We start from the raw sequence: 22,007 nt of genomic DNA on the forward strand, positions 1-22,007 counted from the left end.
ATTTATCTTTCTCCATTATATAACGGGAAAACGGCTATTCGAGTTTTCATATTTTTGAAATTTGAAATTTGAAATTCTTGGGAGCGTTGCATAGCATCTTCATCTAAGGTGGTTCGTGGTCACTGAGGTATCGGAAGGAGCAACAGCTATGGAAGACGCCAAGATACAGGAATTAGACCCAGAAACCGAGTTCATTTTGTCCAAGCGTAAGACTCAGAACGACTGGGAACTTTTCAAAGAGAACGTCAGACCTCTCAAGAGGGGCCGCAATATCAGCATCTTGAACAATGCCCTAAAATCCCATACCGATAATCATCTCAAGAAATCCCTCCTTGATAACCGCAGGTTCTCAGCTTTCTTTCTCTCTTTTGCGCTTATGATATTACTGGCTTTTTCTTAATGTCTTCTTCATTCTTCTTTCAGGAAATTAATCGAGGCTATCGACGAGTACCAAGGTGATGACCCCTTGCAGCCGTGGATCAAGTGAGTGACTATGTTTTTCGTCTAATTTTCATGATTTACTTTGAGGTCTTCGTTTAAACCCACAAATATCGAGAGTTTTCACTCCGGAAAGCACTGTTAAGATTTATTCATCTTTCCCTTCAATTCCTTTTGTTACAACTTAAGAGCGATCCCCAAACTGCTAACGAATACATTGGATGGTTAGTTCACGAATTTCCTAACCTCCAATCTGCTAAATTAATAGAAATTTGCATCTCATTTCCGTTCTACCTTTGCATTCTGGTTGCCGCGCGGTTTTTACTAACAACCTACTTGTCAAAGGTGTATTAAATGGGTTCAAGAAGCTTATCCAGCTGGTGGTGATTTCTCCGGACTCGTTTTGATATACGAACAATGTGTGCGCACATTTTGGCATTCAGATCGCTACAAGGAAGATCTCCGTTATTTGAAAGTGTGGTTGGAATATGTGTGTGCGATCCCCGGTTTCTATTCTGTACTACTACTGTTTCGCTATTATATTTGAACTTTGACAATTGGTAATTAAACTCTGCAGGCTGAAAATTGTTTCGACCCTGAAGTCATATTTAATTTTCTGCACGCAAATGAAATTGGAACCACACATTCTGCATATTACATATCATATGCTCTGCATTTGGAATCTAAGGCTAAAACGAAGGCTGCAAATGATATATTTAATCTTGGAATTTCAAGGTGAGCTTCTATTTAGTGTTTTGACAAATATTTTTGTATTGGACCATGCTTCTTACTTTTTAAGAATATGATTGATTATAATTCTTTCTCGCTTCTCGGCTGCATAGACTAATTGAATAATTGGTAAAACAAAGAAATCAGCGTGTCCTTTACTTTTACTGTTTGAGAAAAGTGCGTCAAAAATTCTGAGTTTTTCTGTTTCTCATTGCAAGTGCCAAGGGGGATGATTTATCACTCTCACACTTTTTATGGAATGATAATTAAGTTGTTAACTTCACAATGTAACCTTTTTATGCACAATACTTTATGCATGGTTTTGACTTTCGATACTTGGTTTGCTGAAATATTCACGTGCTGTTCTTAAATTTAGAGGAATAAGTTGACTGTATATTTTTATTGCTCATTTGGTTCGAACACGTTGTAGCATATGCAAGATAGAAATTAGTTGTTTTGCAAACAAGCTGTAGCAATGAATATATCCTCCTTTCTTTCTTCCCTCCGACGATATCATAATGGATTTGATTCCACAAAATTAATATCAACGAATTCTTCCATCTTTATTTTGAGATATTTTCTGTCAACTTGTATTGTAAATTATCTTTGTAAGTTTTTTAAAAATTTCCCTTGCCATGTAATTTCCGTATGTTAACTCTTTTGATTTGTAGGAACGCTCAGCCAATTGATAAGCTGAAGGTTGCTTATAGAATGTTCCTTTCACGCTCAATGCAAAGACCAAAAGCAGCAGACGTAAGCAAGTTTCTTGATAGAATGTAGGTCATGTAATATTGCCACTAACTGAACTTCTTTTATGCAGGAGTCAGCGGAGAAATGCTTACCAGTTCGTAGCTTTGGAACTGTACTTTCCAATCCACAGAACCGTAAGTTTAATTTCTTGTATCTGCATTCTATAATTTTCCACTTTCTTAGGCATTTATCTGTTTCAGGGAAGCAGACAATGAGCAATTTCGATCTTTCTAAGAAAAACAAGAAACCTGAAAGGTGAGTGCACCTACTATGCGAGAGATTCTAGTACAGGTTTTAGTTCTTCAGAAATGCATCGATTGCTAGAATGATTGCTCCTTGTCATTTCTCTCCTCTTCACTGTATTGCAATTCTACTATAGGCAATGTTTAGCTCCATTTGATGTTTATGAAGATTCAGAAGTCGACATTACTTCACAGCAGGAGTCACATGTGTCAAAGACACGTTTGAATTCTTGGACAGTACTAGGGAGTCGAAGGGAGAGAAATAAGGAAAACAATGCGCTCCCTTCCAAATGGACTTCCCACAAGGTTTGACGCTGGCATTAATACACCAGCTTTTACTGGATTCCATACTTGAATCGTATAGTTGATGCCGCTTATATGACCCTCAACTCTTTTCTTGACACAGATACCACAAAGGACTGGAACCAGGGTTGGAGGAGCCAGTGCAAGTGCACCTATAGAGGTGTTTGTGGATGAAGAATGTGAAGAGTAAGCAAACACATTCTTTAGGTACGGTTAGTTAACCAATAGCGAAGACTTCGTTAACATCAATTCCTTTTCATTTGAATAGAGCGCATAAACTGGAACATGATGAGGGTGGCAAGTCTTCAACTACACACCTTAGACAGGTTGATGGACGTGATTTTAAAAGGTGAGAAATCAATTACCAAAGTATTTGTAGTGCTTTCTCTCTCGCATGAGAAGGAGGTTGAAGTATGATTTGTAGCCAACCTTTTTACATGTTGTTTAAAGCAGGGAGACAGAGTTGCTGAGGCAGAATCCACTGCGCAACTTCCCTTCTAACAGCTTCCTCAGATAAACACTCCGCTTTGTTTGTTGTTGTAATCCCCTGACTGCTTATTGTGCGAAACCGTAAGCAAGCTGTATCTGTATTGTATTTTATATTTAGTTCTGTAACTGTTTACATTTCAATTAGTTTTTACTGTTCAGTTACTTTTTCTATTCCTTTTTGTCACTCCTCGTGTATATAGAGACCTTTTTCCATCGGGTTGGGAGATGTGTGATATTGGAAAGCAATTTCAGATTGCATTTGTTAGGTTTGTCACTGCCAGTGCCAGCGTTCCTTGACTTTGTGTTTCTGGTTGTTTTTTAAAATAACTGTGTTTCCATTGTAGTTTTAAAGATCATTTACTGTTGTGCTCTTATAATTGTACAAAATCTAATGGATATGGTTTCCAATGTTTTATTACGCCAATTAGTGGCAGCAGCATTCATGCATATCCATTTTAAGTTGGTCAATTTATCTTCAAACGAATAGAGGAAACCTAAACACTAAAATTACAAGTCTTTAAAAAAAAAACACTAAAATTACAAGGGAATTTTTGTTTTTTAATCCACTTGTAAAATTGTTAGTTTTTTATGTTAAGTCAACATTATCAATATTATCAAATAAATGTCAAACAAATAAATGATGCCACACTTCTTTTTAAAATTAGAGGTTGATACTCCCACTTATTTTTACTCTTTATCTAATTATAAAGTGAAAAATCCACGGTTAATAGAATATCTTCTCAATTTCTTAGATAAAAATTCGAAAGAACAATTTGAAGTAATTCGGATTTCATAGACGAAGGAAATTGAATCGAATCGGGAGAACTCATTCTTTTTCCTACTTATAAGAGATTTAAAGGTTTTTTATTTTTATTTATTAAAAAGAAAGTCATTAGCATAGTTTCTGTTTGAAAGATAATAATAAAATTAAAATATAGCATGTCTGCTATTACGGTCGCGAAGATTTAACCGAGCCCTATCTGAAACTCCTCTTTTACGAATCTGGGATCCACTTCTCCAATTTAGGGTTTTTGCCTCCCTTCGTATTTTTTTTCCCTGCAAGTCGTAATAGAACTACAATTTCCACTTTTCGTTTGAGTTTAATCTCGATTCCGCTTCTCTTTCATCAAAACCCCTACAATCAGGTCGAAGATTCTTGCTGAAATTTTTTTCTTCTGATCTACCATGGCTGAACACTTAGCCTCAATATTTGGCACCGAAAAGGACCGTGTCAACTGCCCCTTCTATTTCAAGATCGGCGCCTGCCGTCATGGAGATCGCTGCTCTCGGCTCCACAACCGCCCCACTATTTCGCCGACTCTTCTCTTATCGAACATGTACCAGCGCCCCGACATGATCACCCCTGGCGTAGATGCTCAGGGTCAGCCCATAGATCCCCGAAAAATTCAGGAACACTTTGAGGATTTTTATGAAGACATCTACGAGGAACTCGGAAAGTTCGGTGAGATCGAGAGCCTCAACGTCTGTGATAATCTCGCCGACCACATGATTGGCAATGTCTACGTTCAGTTTAGGGAGGAGGACCAGGCTGCTGCCGCACTCCAAGCGCTGCAAGGTCGGTTCTACTCTGGTCGACCCATTATTGCTGATTTTTCTCCCGTGACTGATTTCCGGGAGGCCACATGCCGCCAATACGAGGAGAATAACTGTAATCGAGGCGGGTATTGTAATTTTATGCATGTTAAGATGATTGGGAAGGATTTGAGGAGGAAGCTGTTCGGTAGGTATCGGGGATATAGACGGAGCCGGAGCAGGAGTAGAAGTTTGAGTCCGCGCAACCGGAAGGACTATGATAGGCGTGAGAGGGATTTTAGAGATCGTGACTTTCGCGGAAACGGACGGAGCAAGGAACGATATGATAGGTATGATAGGGATGGGGGAAGGAGAAGGCATGGTAGCCCGAGACGAAGCAGAAGCCCTGTGAGAGAAGGGAGTGAAGAGCGCCGAGCCCGGATTGAACAGTGGAACCGAGAAAGGGAGGAGAAGCCGTGACGTTGGTATTTTTCTCTTTGGTAATTCTTCTGGCCTCTCCGTCATTTAATTATGTACCTTACACCAGAGTACTTTCTGCCCGAATAGGAAGTAGAAATCTTTTCTAGACAAAACGATGGATATCATATCAAGTAGCCTTTTGGTTATGTGCAATTTGTGTTTCTAGTTGATGTTGTCGGATATGATTTCTCACTATTTCTATCTCCGGTTAATCATTCATATACTCTAACTTTTAACTTGCGCTCCTTCTGTTTATAACGAGGATTACTCCCATTTTACTTTTCATGAATTTCAGTTTCTCTTATTTGAATTTCTGACCCAGGCAGGAATAAACTAGGAAAGTCGTTCGTAAACTTGCTATTTAACCAAATTCTAATTATTATGTCAGTGGGCTAGAAAGAACTTGGGATGTTGTCCAACTTATGGGAATAAGTTACATTTGAGTACACTTGTGAATAAGTTACATTTGAGTACAGTTTTTATATATACAGTCAGGTGCTTTTTGATTGAAAGTGTGAAAGAAATAAGGTTTATTGTGTGCTAGTCATTTCTCATGTATTTATTATGTATATATAAAAACTGTGTATGGCCTTCAGAGAGAATAATCTTCGGGCCTACGAATTCCTTAGATGTTTCGCAGCTATCAGAAAAACTAAATGGCTGTAGATGACAACTATTCGGAATCTAGAGAAGTTGAACAATTATGGGTTTCGAAAGTACTAAATAAAAAGTGGTGGAAGTAGAGCAATGATACCTTTGTGACCGAGGGAGAGGGAGAGGGAGAGGGAGATTATTGTGTCCCTTGGAGAGTGGCTTATCCAGGATTGCCAGGGTCTCCTTTCCAGATTTTGACTTGGTGGATGAGAGAGTAAGTGGGACTTTGGGAACGACGTGGGGATCTAGTCCCCAATCTCACAATCTGAAACAATACACAGAGCCCTTTAGGATGTTCTTGTCCTTGATTATTATTTCATACAACCATCGATGATATTATTTTTTTCTTTTTATTAATACCCATCCTAACTATTCTCCCTATCTTCCTACATTTGGTTGCCTAGATAACGAATAAGATATTAAATCATTTGGTTGCCTAGATAATGAATAAGATATTAAATCTTAGGTAGATGACCAGCTAGGTTTGAACCCATTCATTTGTTACTGAATTCTCCAATTCTGTGGCGTGGAATTTAAAAAATGCTTGGGATTGTAATTTATATTGATTTTGGAATTTTGTGTGTGATAGATGCAGTGAAAGGTGGATGTTGTAATGGGCATCTGAGAATACTGACTGTGTCCGAATTTCCTTTTCTATGGTTGGTATGGTATGCACTCCTGAATGGGGTGATGGCTCGTGATTGGTTTGGCCGCAAATTAGCCAAACCAATTAGTTTAGGTTTAGGCAACAGGAACAGGATAAAAATGGTTCGTACAGGTACAGAAACAGAATGTTTATGTTAAGCGAATAGATTTGCCACGGGACAGACAGGGTCCTGAAGTTGAAGTTGCCTGAAGAATTTAAAATTTTGAGTGGGAAGTTGTGGTGCACAGAGACAGCACATGGTCAAATGCACCAATTCTCGTCCGTCTAACAGTGGAGTGGTGGTTGATGAATAATCAATTTTTTAGGGTAATATCCAAATTATGCTCCGAAATCCCGTTTTCGATTCCTCTACTCTTAATTATGCAGAAATAGGCGGCCAAAGGGAACGTTGATAATGTTTTTAGTTGGTAGTTTATCTCGCGAGGGTCACTTTGTAGGAGGCCTTGTCATTAAATCGTGATCATTTATGCTGTATGCATGTAATTTTGCCCAAATCCTATTATTTATGTTTTGTCTAACTTTCGTTCTGCACGCTGTAACTGGGCGGCCAAAAAAAAAGCATTAATTTAACACGGATTTCTTGTTCATTTTAACCGAGATATCATGAGTACAATGCACCAAGTCAAATATAGCATTAGCAACATGGTTATGAGAAGTAAAAGATAATCTTCGTTGTTTTACCAAAGGACATATCAAACAAGGGTCTAACTTGGCAGTATTATTAGTATTGAGATCTAAAACATCCTTCAAGCAACTAAATGTTTAAGAGATGGATGACCCATCCTATTGTGCCATACACAAATGGAAGCCATACAAACATTATGCAAAACCTTAAACTACTGTCCAAGAATCTGTTCTTGTGTCAACACATAGAGACCACTGCAGATATCACCCTTCCCAATCGTCCTCGACAACAACTTGTCCTGAACGGTGCAAGAATCGGTAGTAAAAGAGACCATAAGCGAAGTATTTTGTGTTAATACATTCACAGAGAGTAGATTGAAATACAGAATTAATCTGAATATCCCCAGCATAATCCACAACAAACTGAGACGAATGTAAATTCATAAAAAGATCTTTGCAATAACATATGTGTGCCGATGTTCCAGAATCAATAACCCAGTGATTTGGCATAACAGAGGATAAAACAGAGAAGGAAATACATGCCACATGAGAACTGCTAGATGGAGCAGATCCATCTTTCGCCTTGGCTAAGTGATTGTTAAGGATATTCAAAGAATATGGCATTGCTCAATGTTAAGTGGCGCCAAGGAATCTGCCACAGAAGTTGACGAAGAAGTCTTTGTGGAAGAATCAGTAGAAGATGAAACAGATTTCGAGTGAGAAGAATTCTGTGAATGATATCCCGGAGGATAACCATGGAGCTTATAGCATCTATCAACAGTATGGCCTTGCAAGCCACAATGCGTACAAAATGGGCGTTCACGTCTTTTTCCTTGCAAATTGGAAGAAGAGCGTGAATCTCCAAAAGTTGAAGACGATTTAGCTAATAAGGCAGTTGGCGAAGTAATCGGCAGTGCAGAAATCGCGCGTTGCTGAGATTCTTGAGCAATTAAGGCAAAAGTGCGATTGATGGAAGGTTCTGGCTCCATAAGAAGCAATTGAGCACAGATCTAGCTGAAGGAGTTATTCAATCCCATTAAGAATGACATTACATGCTCTGTTTGAAAATAGTCTAAAATAGCTTGAACACAGCCACAAGAACACCGACCACAGGTACATGAAGGCCGATAGGAGGCCAATTCGGTCCATAACGTCTTCAATGGAGTAAAATACGTACTGATAGTCATTTGATCTTGAACTAACGTGGATAAATCGCGGCGTAACTGAAAAATGCAAGGCCGATTCTGACGCTGAAAACGTTCCTTGAGGTCAAGCCACATTTCACGAGCCGAATCAGTGAATAATAAACTGGCAGAGATCTCTTTCGATAAAGAATTCAGAAGCCAGGCGGTGACTATGTTGTTACATATGATCCAAGAATTTAGCAAATCACTAGTAGGCCGAGAAATAGAACCATCTACAAATCTGATTTTGTTCTTGATAGTGAGAGCAATTGTCATAGAACGATTCCAGGAAGTGTAGTTTTCCTCAGTGAGAAGATCGGAGAAGAGAACAAGACTCGTATTGTCCTAGTGGTGAATGAAGTAGGGATTAACATACTGTTCAACAGAAGAAGAACTTACCGGAGTTGGAGCAACTGAAATCGTCGTCGAATTCGTGGAATCAGGTGGAAGAGGATTCTCAGTTGAATCGATTGGACCGATTGAATTATTAGGCGCCATAGCGAAGAAAGAGCAAGAAAGTGGACGAGAAAATCAAAGAATACCAAGAATGGTATACGAGTCCCACAAACGCACTCTCAGGAAACGTAATATTCATCTGATACCATATTAACATATGAGAGTAATTTAACTCTTGAGCTTGCTCAACTTTATTATTATGAGATATGGGTCTTATATATAGACCACAATACAAGAGGGTGCAAACTGTAATAATAGAAAATAAGTTACAGCTCATGTACATCCTAATACTTCAAATCAAGTATTTGTTATGTTTCAAAAATAAAAAATCAAGTATTTGTTTAAACCATCGTTCATGTGGTGTTAAAATAAGAATTGTAAAAGATCATGGATTCATTGTCCCGTCCTTTTTTGATGAATCGCATATTCAAATTAAGAAAAAGTTGTCTTTATATTAAAAGATATAGAGAAAATTAGAGAAAATTCAGTATGTATTCTAAACAAAAACTACAAAATTTCATTTTTAGAAATTTTTATTTCATTGTATTGTGTTAAAATTTTTAGTTCTTAAATTATGTTAATTTTGTAATAATAAATAGTGCCCGTGTCCCTTGTATTGTATCTGTCGGTGTCCGTCTGTTATATTGTTATATAATATAACAAAATATTTTCTACATTATATAACAAAATATTTAAAGGGAGCCTGACTCGTGAGGGGGAAAGCCCACGTGTGAATGTCAAGAAGACAGATGGACGAGGCAGCCACTGAGCGACATTCTATTGGCTGAATGATGCAATACACACAGAGAAATTAAAATCCTCTGTGACGCCCATGTTTTTATTAATTTTCATGCACCAATTCGCTGTCACAATACCAACCGTTAGATCTCAATCATAGATAAGTACCACCATACAAAACCACACTGTATCACTGCTCTTTTCCTTGCTCCTTAAGTCCTAACAACACGCGTTTTCTTCTCCGTCTCCGTCATTGTGCCTTCGCGGCAGTTTCCGTTCCCGACCATTCGCGATTTATTAAAATTTCCCCCCAAGTTTCCATTTCCCTCTATCTGTAAATATCTAGTCTTAGAACCTCTATTTTCTCTCAGTTTCTCCCCCTTCAATGGACGATCTGGAATTCTCCGAAGATGGCATAATAGGACACATAGATTGGATGAACTTCTTTGATGAACTCCCGGCTGCCTTGGAGATGGAACCCCCAATCGTCCTGGGTGAGTCACCGTCGGCTGAAACCTTGTCTAACCTTTCTCCTGATTCGATTTCTTTGTGGATCAACGAGATCGAGAACGTCCTTATGCAAGACGATGAGGATAAGGGGTTTTCCCTTCCTAGTGACGACTGCTGCGATACTTTTTTGGCTGACGTACTTGTAGACTCCCATGCGGGAGCCTCTGGGGCCGACGCTATCGTCGACGTCGATTCCAATGCTTCCGATTGCGGTAACGACTTTAACAATTATAAAAAAGACGATGAGGATAAGGTTTCTTCCATTCCTACTGGCGATTACTGCGGTAGTTTGACGGCTGAAGAACTTGTTGATTCTCATGGAAGGTCCTCTGGGGTTGATGCTGCAATCGACGTCGATTCCAATGCTTCAGATTGCGGCGACAACTTAAACAATTCCCAGAAGGAAAAGGTCGATGCAGCGAGCACCGACGACAATGTAGATGAAGATGCCGATGATTCTATTTCCAAAAAACGAAGAAGGTATTGCTATTGAATGTTTTATGAGTTGGTATTCTACTATATGTAATCAATTAGGAGGTTCCAATATATTATTTTTTAACCTCATTAACATTTATTTTTTCTGCCATTATAATCTTTTTCTAGCTCTACTACTGGTAGCGGTAGTGTAAGGGTTTGATTTTCTCTTTATAGATTAAGAATAAGTTCCTACTTCTTTGCCAATAAGTTACCATATGTCTCCCAAACATTTATTTTTGTTCAATGACTTATTTTTCATCTGGGTGTCCTAATTAGAAGATATCTAGTATGTTTTGAACTTCAAGTATACGGGTGGATATAGACTCGTATGGGATCTAGTTGCCTCTCTATGGCATGAAGCGTTTATGTGTGCTCTCTCATCAATTTCGATGCATCCCACATCCCAAAAAAGGAGCACAGTACATTTAATTAAAAAACCGAGATCGAAGATCATTTCTTTTTTAGTTTGGAGCTTATCAGACAAAGTATGATGAGTACCGTTCGAAGGGATAACTGAATATACGAATTCGAATTTTCAGGCAGCTGAGAAATAGGGACGCCGCAGTGAGATCAAGAGAGAGGAAAAAGATGTACGTAAGGGATCTAGAGATGAAGAGTAAATTTCTTGAAGGTGAATGCCGGAGATTGGGGCGTTTGCTTCAGTGTTACTGTGCTGAGAATCAAGCCTTACGCTTTAGTCTAGAGATGCGATGCGCTTCTGGTGCTTCACTGACCAAGCAGGAGTCTGCTGTGCTCTTGTTGGGTATGGTTTATCTTTTCCTTAACGTCTTGTCTTATCATTTCATTTATGGCCGAATGAGTTTTTGTTTACAGTTGGCACTCTGGATGGTTAAGTATAAGAAATAATTGACATGTTTAAAAAGTAAAATTATAGATATTGTCCACATCCATATTCTTATTGCTGATCGGTAAGTAGATGGAGAAAATACTAAAGTGATCCTATGGGTATGGTTTTTCATTAAAAAACAAAAATATCCCAAAGTGATCGCATATGCATGGTAGAGTAGATTAGAGCATATGATCCTTTCTGTCTCTTTATTCGAATGTACATCTCTCTAATTGTAATCAACTACAACAAGAGGAGATACAAAATGAAAAATTGCGAAGGAAAACATTTTGAGTGGCAAGTGGAGTAAACTAGATGTATCATGGACCTGAGACGTCAATGACTGTTCCTCGGTCCTCAGAGTTCATCAGCCTACCTGTTTTAGTCTCACTTTTGCTAACCGGATATATGCGTTTGACTCTTCTTGGTAGGATTAATAATTAAATTGAACTAGTAACCTTAAGTTCGGAATTCTTAGAATTTAATTAGAAAATCCTTTCAAGTTTTTGTGCCTTTATTTTCGTACTATAACGATGAATTAAGCAAATTATGCTTTAGAAATTGTTATTTAAATCTTTTTTGAAAGCACCATTTTCTTTCTCTGGAGTTTCTCGTGTCAAAGAAAGAAGATTCTAGAAGTTATGTTCTTGCCATTTAATTAGAAGTTTGTGTTATGCAGCCTTGGGTGTGTGTTGCTATGCTATCTAATTGATGCGTGGCCAGTAACGAGGCATTGTAGGTGCCGATTTAACTTATAATGTTAAGCCTAGTTCTTTGTCTGTCTGTGCCCATCCGCCCTCTGTTCCTCCCCTTTATTGATCCATTTCTCTTCCAACTCATCTACAAATTCATCAACAATGTGCGAAGGGAAACTATCATATTATTTTATAATTATAATAATAGAAACTGGAATGTCGGGTCCGGCCTTGGCGGGCACGGATATCCCTTTGTACAGGGGAGCAAATCTCCGACTACCCCTCCTAAAAAATAATAGAGACTAGAATGTAATATAACATAAAATTAGAGTTGTAGTAATATAGTGCTATACGGACTCGAACCTTACAAGTTACACCACGTAGAACAGATCAAGATCAATTGCCAGATTTACTAGTCCATCCCATCCTTTTTTCGATTTATCCACCCTTAACACTACATTATGACGCATGGGAGCCTCGCATGAATCTCACATTCTTGCTATGCGATCAACCTATCGATGTCCCTAGTATCATCAATGGAATTCATCCCAACCTATCAGACCCCATTTTGGGCGGAGTGTCCGTGTCGGGCACGGATACGCCCGGACACCCTTGGACACGTGTCCGACTTTTTTATAATTTTTAAAATAATTTTGGACACGGTTGTCGATTTCAAAGCCTAGAAAAAAACCTCGCCCATCCAAGAGAGTCACTGCTGCCAGCGCCCGCCTTTGCCCCAGCTACCATCGGAGTTTTGCCATGGACACTGTTGCCGCCCGGACGGAGGAGAAGAAGTAGAAGAAAAGAAGAAAAGTGAATGGTAGAAAATAGAAAAATGGAAAAATGAAGTATGCGTAGAGTCGGAAGACCATGGACACTGACGCTAACTTGCCGCCCGGACGGAGGAGAAGAAGTAGAAGAAAAGAAGAAAAGTGATAGTAGAAAATAGAAAAATGGAAAAGTGAAGTATGAGTAGAGTCGGAAGACCATGGAGAAGATGGAGAAATGCTGTCAATTAAAGATGGAGAAATGATAAAAAGAGAAGAATGGGAAGAATAAAGAGAGAATTAAGATGGAGCAATTAAAGAAGCATTAATGACTGCATGATTGACAGATGTCAAACCGTTCAATCCTCCATGATTGTCAAACCTTTCAATCCTCCATGGTTGACAGATGGCAGGATTTTTTATATATAAATCTTTTAATTTTCTTTTTAGGCTAATAAATCACATTATTTAAAGCTTGTTTTAGTTTTTAGGCATAACTTATTTAATATTTTTATGTTTTAAAAGTTAAGTATTTATTTATTTTCTGTTAAAAAAGTATTTATTTATTTTTATTTACTTAACATTTTATTGAGTAGATTTTGTACTATTATCCTTAATTTATCACCAAAATGTTTCATGTCTATAGTTAATTTATTTAAAAATTACTACTTTAAAAAAATATACATATATTATCTATTTTTTTTTTAAATCCTAATGTGTCCATGTCCTATAATTTTATAAGTTGGCGTATCGTCATGTCCGTGTCTATGTCTGTACTTCTTAGTATCCACCTGTATGAATCTCGCATTCTCGCTATGTGACCAACCTATTGATGTCTCTAGTATCATCAATGGAATTCATCCCAACCCATCTATCCATCCCCATTCTACCTGTCCATTTATAACATGCTACTTATTAGATGTGTGCCTGTCCAGCCCAAATTTGACATTTTATTTCTTCTTACCAAAGTAGCATAATCTTTTTAAATTCACGTATCTTCATATTCTTGTGATTTCATTAGAAGTTTGAGTTCAGGGCTATGTTTTAGAAGTTTTTATATAAATTTAATTTTAGAAATGTACTTTCTGTGTGTTTATGTTCTATTTATTTATCCCTCCCTAGTATTGTAGTAGGGTGATCTTTAAACTTTTTGTGGAGCGATGTATGTTTTTCAACATGAGACCTAGTTGATGCATGCCTTGTGTGGATCATTGAAGGTTTCTTTGTTTATGTGTTGCTCCTTTTTGTAGCTTCCCCTTACGCAATCCCATATTGGTTGCTACACAGAATTCTAAATAGAGTATTGAACTGTTTCCACAGTGTGTTTGATGTGTTCAATTTTTGTGTTGGGCGGTTTGAAGATGATATATATTGATTTCTTGGTTGATCGATGGATATTGTAGTTTGATAGGTCAGATGAATGATGTAATAAAATAAGCGTGGTTGTTCTGCAGAATCCCTGCTGTTGGGTTCCCTGCTTTGGCTAATGGGCACCGTTTGCCTGTTCACTCTGCCTCGACCCCCACAATCAACTCTGGAACCACCTGTTCCACGAGTAAGAGTGGTGGAGGAAGGTCCAGGAAGCGCCCCGCTCAACGGGGGAGGAAATGACGACTCCAGATACTCATACGCGTCGTTACAAACCAGGAGATGCAGAGCGGCGAGAACAAGGATGAAACCAAGTATGTTGGAGGTGCGAGCCGCGCCCAGTGTGGGTCTGATTTTCATTTGAAGGCTGTATTACGCGTTAGTCTTATTAGAAATGGTAGTGTGGTTTTGAGGGCTGTGCATGTTGGATGAACGGTGAGACTGAATGAATGAATAAACTGAACGAACACTATCCAATAGTAACATTACTTGCGAATGGCTCTTTAGAAATGGAAATGGATTGTCGTGGAGTGCCGTGCCGTCTGTTTTGGGGCTGAGTCTATGTTAGCCAAAACCATGGATTTGGGAAATACCCACTACATATCGCGGAACGTAGATTCCATCCCAATCCTATTTTAACTTATATTTTATTTATTCACATTTGTCTTCTATGAATCCGAGTCGTCTGTTTGTTTTTATATTTTGAATTAATTGCTAATTCCACTTTTTTTTGTTTCTTTTTAATCTTTTGTTGGGTCAGAAGAAAAAGTGAAATCCTAAAGAAACCGTACACTTGCACATTGTTTTACTCGAAACAGGTTGCTAGTTGGGAATTAATGCTTGTTTCTATCAGTGGCTGTAAAGGTTTTTTTTTAATTTTTTTTGGATTTCTAGTGGTTAAGGAATGATGAATTTGGATATTTGAAGACCGAAATTATTTAACATGTTTTAATATGTAATATTTTCATTCTAAAAATTTAATTTGGATTATGACGAATTAATAGTTGCTTTCCTCGTTATCAACTAGTTTGTCAAAATGAGCATAATTCAACGGTAATTGAAATATGTCTTCAAACTAAAGGTTGTAAATTCGACTTTCTATCATATGTTATACTTCCAAAAGAAAAAAAACTTGAAAAATATTGCAAGTTTGAATCTTCCTCCATTGCTGTACTAAATAATAATTAAAAAAAAAAGTTGCTTGGGGTGAGGTGGAAAGGAAGTTCCAAATTTGATCCAATTAGCCCATTTTTTTTGTATCGTAGTATTGATAGAGGAGGAGGGCAGTGTGAGAAGAGCGCTTTCACATAGATTTTGAAATTTCAGCTGTTGCCCTTCCAGCGACACACGTTGTCCTCTCCTCCTCCTTGTCCATAAGCTAATTGAACAGAATGGCATTGTGGTAATAAACTCTCCCAAGCATGGGCATTGTTTACGTGGACAAGGGAAGAGCACCAAAAACAAAAATCGACCGGTACCAAAAACGATCAAAGCGTAAAGCGTTGCTTAATGTTTGGTTAGGTATCATCGCCCAACGCAGCCAATTGTTTTGTGGGTGTTTGTGTGGCCCTATAAATCGTTGAACAAACCCAAACCCTCACTCAGTTCACTCTTCCTCTCCCGAAAACCACTCTGTTTCCTCCGCCAACCCCAACCCCAACCCCAACCCCAACCCTATTCCTCCATGGATTCTGATTACGGCATTCCCAGAGAACTCTCCGATCTCCAGAAAATCCGCTCCCTCTACCAGCCCGAGCTCCCTCCTTGTCTCCAGGTTCTTATCCTTTTCTTTTCATTTCCTTTCAACTTTGCAATCTGCTTCCCTTCGTTTTCTTACAATGCCTGCCATATTATTTAGATCCTATTTTCTCGACTTTGTTACTCGTCGTTGTCATGTTATGCCGCATGTCGTCTCGCTTTTTGATCCATACTTTTGCCTACTTCTCTGTCCATGCTTAGATCTGCGGATATGTTACGCCATATGAATTTCATATCCTATCTCTGGATCTCTTCTATATATATTTTTACTATTTATTTCTCCTGTGGCTCCCCTGATCCGATTGGCGCTTCGTGTTCGGGACATTTATTTCCTACAAAAACTGCCCCGGATATCTATATAACATTTGAACAAATGTAGTTCGCGACACGCACCAAAGGATTTTTAGGATACGTTGCACACACCTTCTAATTCGTTGATGCCAAATATCCCCTGTGAACGAGCCTGATTTGGTTTTCTTATTCACCACGTTTGTTCGATTTATGTAAGTACCAATCTGCCGTCATTCATTCTCCTAGTGGACCTCCTTTGTTTTCGATCCATTTTATCCGTTTCATACCTTCCTCTGTGTGATGTATGCCCATCCTAGGTGATCTTGCTTTTCACCTCTTTTGGTAGTCCTGTGTGCAGAATTAGCTCGAGAAAAGCAAATTGACAACTGTGGTACTATATAAATAAAGGGAACATAATGAATAATTGAAGTAAAGAATAAAATTAATTGTTTTGTCCTCCGTGGTCTAGTGCAGGTTTACATTGTTTAATTTGGACGAGTGGCTTACATCTTTTCATTATACTCTTCTACAGGGAACAGCAGTTAGGGTTGAATTCGGTGATGCCACTACAGCTGCGGATCCAGCTGATTCCCACACCATTAGTAGGTCCTTTCCCCATACATATGGTCAGCCACTGGCTCACTTTCTCAGGGCAACAGCCAAAGTTCCAGATGCCCAAATCATTACTGAACATCCAGCCATCCGGTGCGTGCAGTTGGTGATAAATATTCATTATGTACCAGTGCTATAACTTCTTACGTTATACTGCTAACTATCTGACTTTTTTTCCGTTCTTTTTGCATCGTTTCTTGACATGCATGTGTATAGACATAGGAATGGGCATTGCATGACCATTTTTATTTTATTTGTGCTTTTGAGGTGACGAAGTAGATGTACTGTATGAAAAATCCCTATCCTTGATTTGATACCAACAGGGTGGGAATAGTTTTTTGTGGAAGGCAATCCCCTGGAGGCCATAACGTCATCTGGGGACTTCATAATGCTCTCAAAGTTCACAACCCAAATAGCGTTTTACTTGGATTTTTGGGTAAGTTAACTCAACTCCTTCCCTTTTTAGCTAACTTCCGTTTCCTGCTATTGTGTATACATCATCTGTAATATGTTGCTATAATGTAGTAGCAGGTTACTTCTCTTTTATCCCTTACATGCATACATATTTTGTGAAAGAGGAAGCTAGGATATGAGTAAACTTAAATGTCTCTTTACTCATGTATTTTGTTGAAGAGGAAGCATGTATTTTGTTGCTATATGATGTTCGATCAGCATCACATGATGATGGGTCCTTGCTGAGAACTTGATGGTTGTTGGACTCTGTTTGCTCATATCACTTGAATTATATGCATCTATAGATGCACTATGAGCAAACAGAGTCCAACATCTGTAGGTGCTTGCGTAGACTTGTAGATGATTGGTTATTTGAATGTTTCTTCGAGTGGCATCTAAGAGACAAGGCAATAGCACTTTGGTCTCGTGCCTTCAGAGCTCTTTTATGGAACTTATGGTTGGAAAGAAATCTTCAGTCTTTTGAAAACAAGGCAATGTCTTTAGATTCTTTTTGTGATGTTGTGCGTATTAGGCCTCTTGGTGGTGTTAAAAAAACAGAAATTCTTTTGTAATTATAGCTTCTCTATGATTAGGCAAGATTGGAGAGCTTTTCTCACTTAGCTAGCTCTCTTTTAGTTCTCTATTTGAGAGGGGGTTATCTCATCCCCGTTCTTAGGCTATTTCTTTCAATGAAGTGTTTCTCATAATAATAATAATAATAATAATAATAATAATAATAATAATAATAATTCAAGTGATATATGAGTGTTTTTTGTTGAGGTTTGTGTAATTATCATTTAAAAGACAGTTGTTAATCAAGATAAGTTGTTATTTCTTATAATAGGTGGTTCTGAAGGTTTATTTTCCCAGAAAACTCTTGAGATAACTGATGACATTCTATCAACTTACAAAAATCAAGGTATGCTGTATGCAGTGGTTTTAATAGTCTATTTTGCAGAAATTTGGATATGCTATATAGGGATTCTTTACATTAGTGGTATTCTATTTGTGTTAATTAGGTGGTTATGACCTACTGGGACGGACAAAGGATCAAATTAGAACGAAAGAGCAGGTTAATGCTGCTCTTAAGACATGTCTAGATCTGAAATTGGATGGTCTTGTCATAATTGGAGGTAAACTTCATTGGCTGGTTCTTCCTAGCTGTTCTATTTACTTGAGAATTAGATATAAATATCTGGTCTTGTTGAAGGAGTGACGTCAAACACTGATGCTGCTCAGCTTGCTGAAACGTTTGCTGAAGCTAAATGCCCCACGAAGGTACTTACAATCAGTTCAAGTGTCTCGAAATTTAGATTTCTGTCGGAGATTCAAAAGTATGCTGTTCATATCTTGTTTGGGTTGTATGTCAGTTACAGTCCATTAACTTGAGTAAATTTTTGGGGCATTCTAATAATGACAATTTATATGGAGCTTTTCATATATAACTGTTTTATTATATTACAGAAATAGCAAAGATCTCTGAACTAGATTACAAAGTTCTTTAATTATATGCATGCAATTTTTATGTTCTCTTCTGGTCATTTTATTTTTGGTGTTATTTTGCCTTATTGTGCTGAATTGATCATACTTTTCTTGAACCATGCAGGTCGTAGGGGTTCCTGTTACTTTGAATGGCGATCTCAAGAACCAGTTTGTTGAAACAAATGTTGGTTTTGACACCATATGTAAGGTATAAAATTATCTGATATTTTCCAGGTGGAACTGTGATTTTTTATATGATTTTCTTTTCTTTGAGTTTTTTAATGCAACATATACTTTGCAGTAAATTTAAATGAGTGGGAGAAGCGCCATATTTCTTTCACATTGTCAGTTATCACTGTTTTTATATGGTTTTCTTTTCTTTGAGTTTCTTAATGCAACATGTACTTTGTAGTAAATTTGAATGAGCAAGAGACGTTCCATATTTCTTTAACATTGTCAGTTATCACCTTTTCTGTTCTATCTAGTATGCTAGTTTGAGTCTAGTTAATTTATGACTTTGCTGTATGCCATGCATATGTTGATTTAGCATCATAGGATCTTGTGGAAAAGACTTAATTTCCTTGTTTTTTCATCCTCAGGTCAATTCTCAGCTAATCAGCAATGTATGCACTGATGCCCTATCTGCAGAGAAGGTAAGAGAAGAAGTTTGCCATTATCACAAAACTACAAAATGGATGTGTGGACTAACAGTGTTTATCTTGCTCTTTGTGTTCATATTTTGCCTTCAATATGGTTTAAAAAAAATATCCCCGTGCTTTGCACAGAAATTTGCTGCTTCTTAAATTTTGATTAAAAATATAATTTGACTTTTTCTTTTCTAGTATTACTATTTCATTCGACTCATGGGCCGGAAAGCATCCCATGTTGCTTTGGAGTGCACTCTTCAATCTCATCCAAATTTGGTTAGCTTTCTTTCAACAATTTTTTTCCTTTTTTTTTTTGGGGAAGTTTGAAGGGGTTTTTTAGCCATCATCTTTTCTGATAACTATTGGCTATGCTCACTTGCAGGTTATTCTTGGTGAGGAGGTGGCTGCATCTAAACTTACTCTTTTTGATTTGACGACACAGATTTGTGACGCTGTTCAGGCTAGAGCACAGCAAGGTCTTGCAAAATTTATTATGCCTCTAGTTTCATATTTGGTAATAGCTTTAGGTTATCTGATTTTGTGTATTATGGCCAGACAAGTACCATGGTGTTATCTTACTCCCTGAAGGGCTCATTGAAAGTATTCCTGAAGTCTATGCTCTCTTGAAGGTGGTTCCTTCTCTCCCTTTCTCTGGTTCATGGAAAGCACCATATATGTTCATCTTTTTTTGTTAAAAAACTTGTGCGATTTTTTTCCTCCAAATGATTAGTCGAGGTACGTGCAACTTGGCCCGAACACATGGAAATAAAAAGAGAAATGATGCACTTTACTTTTTTGTTTCAGGAAATTCACAGTTTACTCGGGCAAGGAGTCTTGGTTGATAATATTTCTTCCCAACTCTCTCCTTGGGCCTCTGCGCTTTTTGAATTTCTGCCACCTTTTATCAGGAAGCAGGTTAATATTTAATCTTCAAAATCTGTGGCATCAAATCCTTGTTTATGTATGATTGGTTTAGTCTTTGGTTAGCTCCTCCTTCTGGCCTGTCCTTTTTTAGGCCCTTTTGTAATCTTTCTTTCTTTTTTTTTCTCCCTCAATGAAAGCTGATTTTTTGATAAAATAAAAGTCACTCTGATCTCATTAGTGTTTGCTGTAACATTTTTTTTTTGGCAGTTGCTACTTCACCCCGAATCAGATGATTCTGCTCAGTTGTCTCAGGTATCGTATGTCAGACACTTTGGCATCTATTATCTAAAATCTGTACATCTTTTAGATGCATCATGGTCCTTTGTTCTTGATTTTCCTAGATTGAGACAGAAAAACTTCTGGCACATCTTGTGGAGGCTGAAATTAACAAGCGTCTAGTAAGACATACTACTTTTGATTTTATAAATATTTTTTGTTTTATTTATAAAATACCTTATTGTATTGCATTTATAACAGAAAGAAGGGACTTACAAGGGGAAGAAATTCAATGCTATTTGCCACTTCTTTGGTTACCAGGCTCGGGGATCTTTACCATCAAAATTTGATTGTGACTACGCCTATGTATGTGATAATTAAGAGTCCTGAAGTCTGAGCATTTTCCCCTTTAATATGAACTTCAGTTAAACAATGGGCGTATATTTTATTCAGGTTCTTGGGCATGTTTGCTACCATATCTTAGCTGCTGGCTTGAACGGATACATGGCCACTCTAACCAACCTGAAAAATCCAGTGAACAAATGGCGCTGTGGTGCTGCTCCGATTTCAGTAGGGTTTCCTTCCCTTCATGTTGTTTATTCAGTGTAACAGTCTTCTTAGTATTTTGATTATCAATGAAAGTTCTGTTTTATTTTGTTTCTTTTTTCAGTGATGCTATTTTGCCTGGTTGACAATCCTAACTAATATAATTGCTTCTGATGGAACATAGGCAATGATGACTGTGAAGCGTTGGGCTCAAAATCCTGGAGCTACATCAATCGGAAAACCTGCTATCCACCCAGCAACTGTGGATTTGAAAGGGAAAGCATACGAGTAAGTCACCCAACCACGAACCTACAATCACTGAAAAGAAAAATGAATTTGCCTTCAAAATTGTGATGGTTTTGAGGAACTAAGACAGCATTGCTCATTCTGTATTGTACTTGTTATTACAGGCTATTGAGACAGAATGCGAGCAAGTTTCTCGTGGACGATCTCTACAGAAATCCCGGACCTCTTCAATTTGACGGTCCTGGTGCTGATGCTAAGCCGGTTACTCTGTGCGTTGAGGACCAGGATTACATGGGCCGCATTAAGAAACTACAGGAATATCTTGACAAGGTGGGCCTATGATATTGGTACCTCTTTAGGTGAATTACTATTATTATTATTTTCTGGTTTTTTCTGAATTGTGATCAAATTCGCTTTATCTGCCACTTCAGGTTCGAACCATCGTAAAACCAGGGTGTTCGCAGGAGGTACTTAAAGCGGCATTAAGCGTAATGGCATCAGTGACCGATGTTCTCTCTGTTATGTCTTCGACTTCGTTCGGTGGAAAGGCATCATTAGAAGGGTAATAATAAACTCATAGTTATGTGTTGTGTTGTGTTGTGCTGTTGCTATTGGTAGTGCTGCCAGCGTTTGGTGATTTTTTATAAACTTTTTGTTAACTTCTTCAGCTAGTGGATTTGGGTAGATGATGACTGATGAGTATCAGTTTATGGTGTAACATTTTATTGAATAAGCACCCTAGTGGTATGTTCGCATTTTTGGGAATATGTAAAGTACTTCCATCCATTTTATGAAGTTTGGGTTTGTAAAATGGAACATTTGAGTTTGAACATCAGCCTTCCCACTGCGGCTTTGTAGTGGGTCGTCCATACATAATAATG

At 37.9% G+C, this 22,007-nt stretch overlaps 5 protein-coding genes and 1 long non-coding RNA gene across 6 annotated transcripts; 5 read left to right on the forward strand and 1 right to left on the reverse strand.

Moving 5' to 3' along the window:
- The first annotated feature begins 6 nt into the window (after positions 1-6).
- Positions 7-3,225, forward strand: BUBR1 (BUB1-related (BUB1: budding uninhibited by benzymidazol 1)). Its single transcript, XM_022301566.2, has 11 exons — positions 7-345; positions 424-483; positions 784-928; positions 1,016-1,173; positions 1,839-1,920; positions 1,988-2,051; positions 2,118-2,172; positions 2,297-2,465; positions 2,566-2,648; positions 2,731-2,811; positions 2,916-3,225. The coding sequence occupies exons 1-11, from the start codon at positions 149-151 to the stop codon at positions 2,977-2,979; spliced, it is 1,158 nt and encodes a 385-aa protein (XP_022157258.1). The 5' UTR covers positions 7-148; the 3' UTR covers positions 2,980-3,225.
- Positions 3,226-3,897: 672 nt separating this feature from the next.
- Positions 3,898-5,200, forward strand: LOC111012985 (splicing factor U2af small subunit A-like). The gene has a single exon (XM_022287302.2). It carries the CDS (start codon positions 4,137-4,139, stop codon positions 4,962-4,964), a length of 828 nt encoding a protein of 275 aa, XP_022142994.1. The 5' UTR covers positions 3,898-4,136; the 3' UTR covers positions 4,965-5,200.
- A 2,719-nt stretch (positions 5,201-7,919) lies between these two features.
- LOC148207969 (uncharacterized) lies at positions 7,920-8,591 on the reverse strand. Its single transcript, XM_088119651.1, has 2 exons — positions 8,493-8,591; positions 7,920-8,438 (listed from the first exon to the last, which is right to left on the reverse strand). The coding sequence occupies exons 1-2, from the start codon at positions 8,589-8,591 to the stop codon at positions 7,920-7,922; spliced, it is 618 nt and encodes a 205-aa protein (XP_087975777.1).
- Positions 8,592-9,503: 912 nt separating this feature from the next.
- Positions 9,504-14,594, forward strand: BZIP60 (basic region/leucine zipper motif 60). Its single transcript, XM_022278823.2, has 3 exons — positions 9,504-10,277; positions 10,814-11,037; positions 14,038-14,594. The coding sequence occupies exons 1-3, from the start codon at positions 9,673-9,675 to the stop codon at positions 14,313-14,315; spliced, it is 1,107 nt and encodes a 368-aa protein (XP_022134515.1). The 5' UTR covers positions 9,504-9,672; the 3' UTR covers positions 14,316-14,594.
- LOC148207970 (uncharacterized) lies at positions 11,044-13,931 on the forward strand. Its single transcript, XR_015788751.1, has 2 exons — positions 11,044-12,636; positions 12,756-13,931. It is a non-coding gene; the product is annotated as an uncharacterized LOC148207970 (long non-coding RNA).
- Positions 14,595-15,479: 885 nt separating the features above from the next.
- LOC111011887 (pyrophosphate--fructose 6-phosphate 1-phosphotransferase subunit alpha) lies at positions 15,480-21,937 on the forward strand. The gene is made up of 19 exons (XM_022285855.2): positions 15,480-15,725; positions 16,533-16,705; positions 16,936-17,048; positions 17,910-17,984; positions 18,085-18,198; positions 18,276-18,343; positions 18,672-18,755; positions 19,147-19,200; positions 19,390-19,470; positions 19,577-19,670; positions 19,750-19,823; positions 19,999-20,109; positions 20,326-20,370; positions 20,460-20,516; positions 20,596-20,700; positions 20,788-20,904; positions 21,065-21,168; positions 21,291-21,456; positions 21,558-21,937. The coding sequence occupies exons 1-19, from the start codon at positions 15,636-15,638 to the stop codon at positions 21,690-21,692; spliced, it is 1,860 nt and encodes a 619-aa protein (XP_022141547.1). The 5' UTR covers positions 15,480-15,635; the 3' UTR covers positions 21,693-21,937.
- Positions 21,938-22,007: the final 70 nt, after the last annotated feature.

This window comes from Momordica charantia (genome assembly GCF_013281855.1).
Source record: "Momordica charantia cultivar OHB3-1 chromosome 11 unlocalized genomic scaffold, Mcharantia_2.0 BLBB01000011.1, whole genome shotgun sequence".
Classification (NCBI taxonomy): domain Eukaryota; kingdom Viridiplantae; phylum Streptophyta; class Magnoliopsida; order Cucurbitales; family Cucurbitaceae; genus Momordica; species Momordica charantia.

Excerpts from the sequence above, each read along its gene's own strand:
- BUBR1 (XM_022301566.2), top strand. The coding sequence starts at position 149 with ATGGAAGACGCCAAGATACAGGAATTAGACCCAGAAACCGAGTTCATT. Across the intron at positions 1,174-1,838 it reads TTTAATCTTGGAATTTCAAG|GAACGCTCAGCCAATTGATA; the intron begins GTGAGCTTCTAT and ends TTTGATTTGTAG. Across the intron at positions 2,649-2,730 it reads GTGGATGAAGAATGTGAAGA|AGCGCATAAACTGGAACATG; the intron begins GTAAGCAAACAC and ends TCATTTGAATAG.
- LOC148207969 (XM_088119651.1), bottom strand. The coding sequence starts at position 8,591 with ATGGCGCCTAATAATTCAATCGGTCCAATCGATTCAACTGAGAATCCT. Across the intron at positions 8,439-8,492 it reads TTTCAGTTGCTCCAACTCCG|GACAATACGAGTCTTGTTCT; the intron begins GTAAGTTCTTCT and ends ATTCACCACTAG.
- BZIP60 (XM_022278823.2), top strand. The coding sequence starts at position 9,673 with ATGGACGATCTGGAATTCTCCGAAGATGGCATAATAGGACACATAGAT. Across the intron at positions 10,278-10,813 it reads ATTTCCAAAAAACGAAGAAG|GCAGCTGAGAAATAGGGACG; the intron begins GTATTGCTATTG and ends TCGAATTTTCAG. Across the intron at positions 11,038-14,037 it reads GTCTGCTGTGCTCTTGTTGG|AATCCCTGCTGTTGGGTTCC; the intron begins GTATGGTTTATC and ends GTTGTTCTGCAG.
- LOC111012985 (XM_022287302.2), top strand. The coding sequence starts at position 4,137 with ATGGCTGAACACTTAGCCTCAATATTTGGCACCGAAAAGGACCGTGTC.
- LOC111011887 (XM_022285855.2), top strand. The coding sequence starts at position 15,636 with ATGGATTCTGATTACGGCATTCCCAGAGAACTCTCCGATCTCCAGAAA. Across the intron at positions 18,344-18,671 it reads AAGCTAAATGCCCCACGAAG|GTCGTAGGGGTTCCTGTTAC; the intron begins GTACTTACAATC and ends TGAACCATGCAG. Across the intron at positions 19,671-19,749 it reads TCAGGCTAGAGCACAGCAAG|ACAAGTACCATGGTGTTATC; the intron begins GTCTTGCAAAAT and ends TATTATGGCCAG.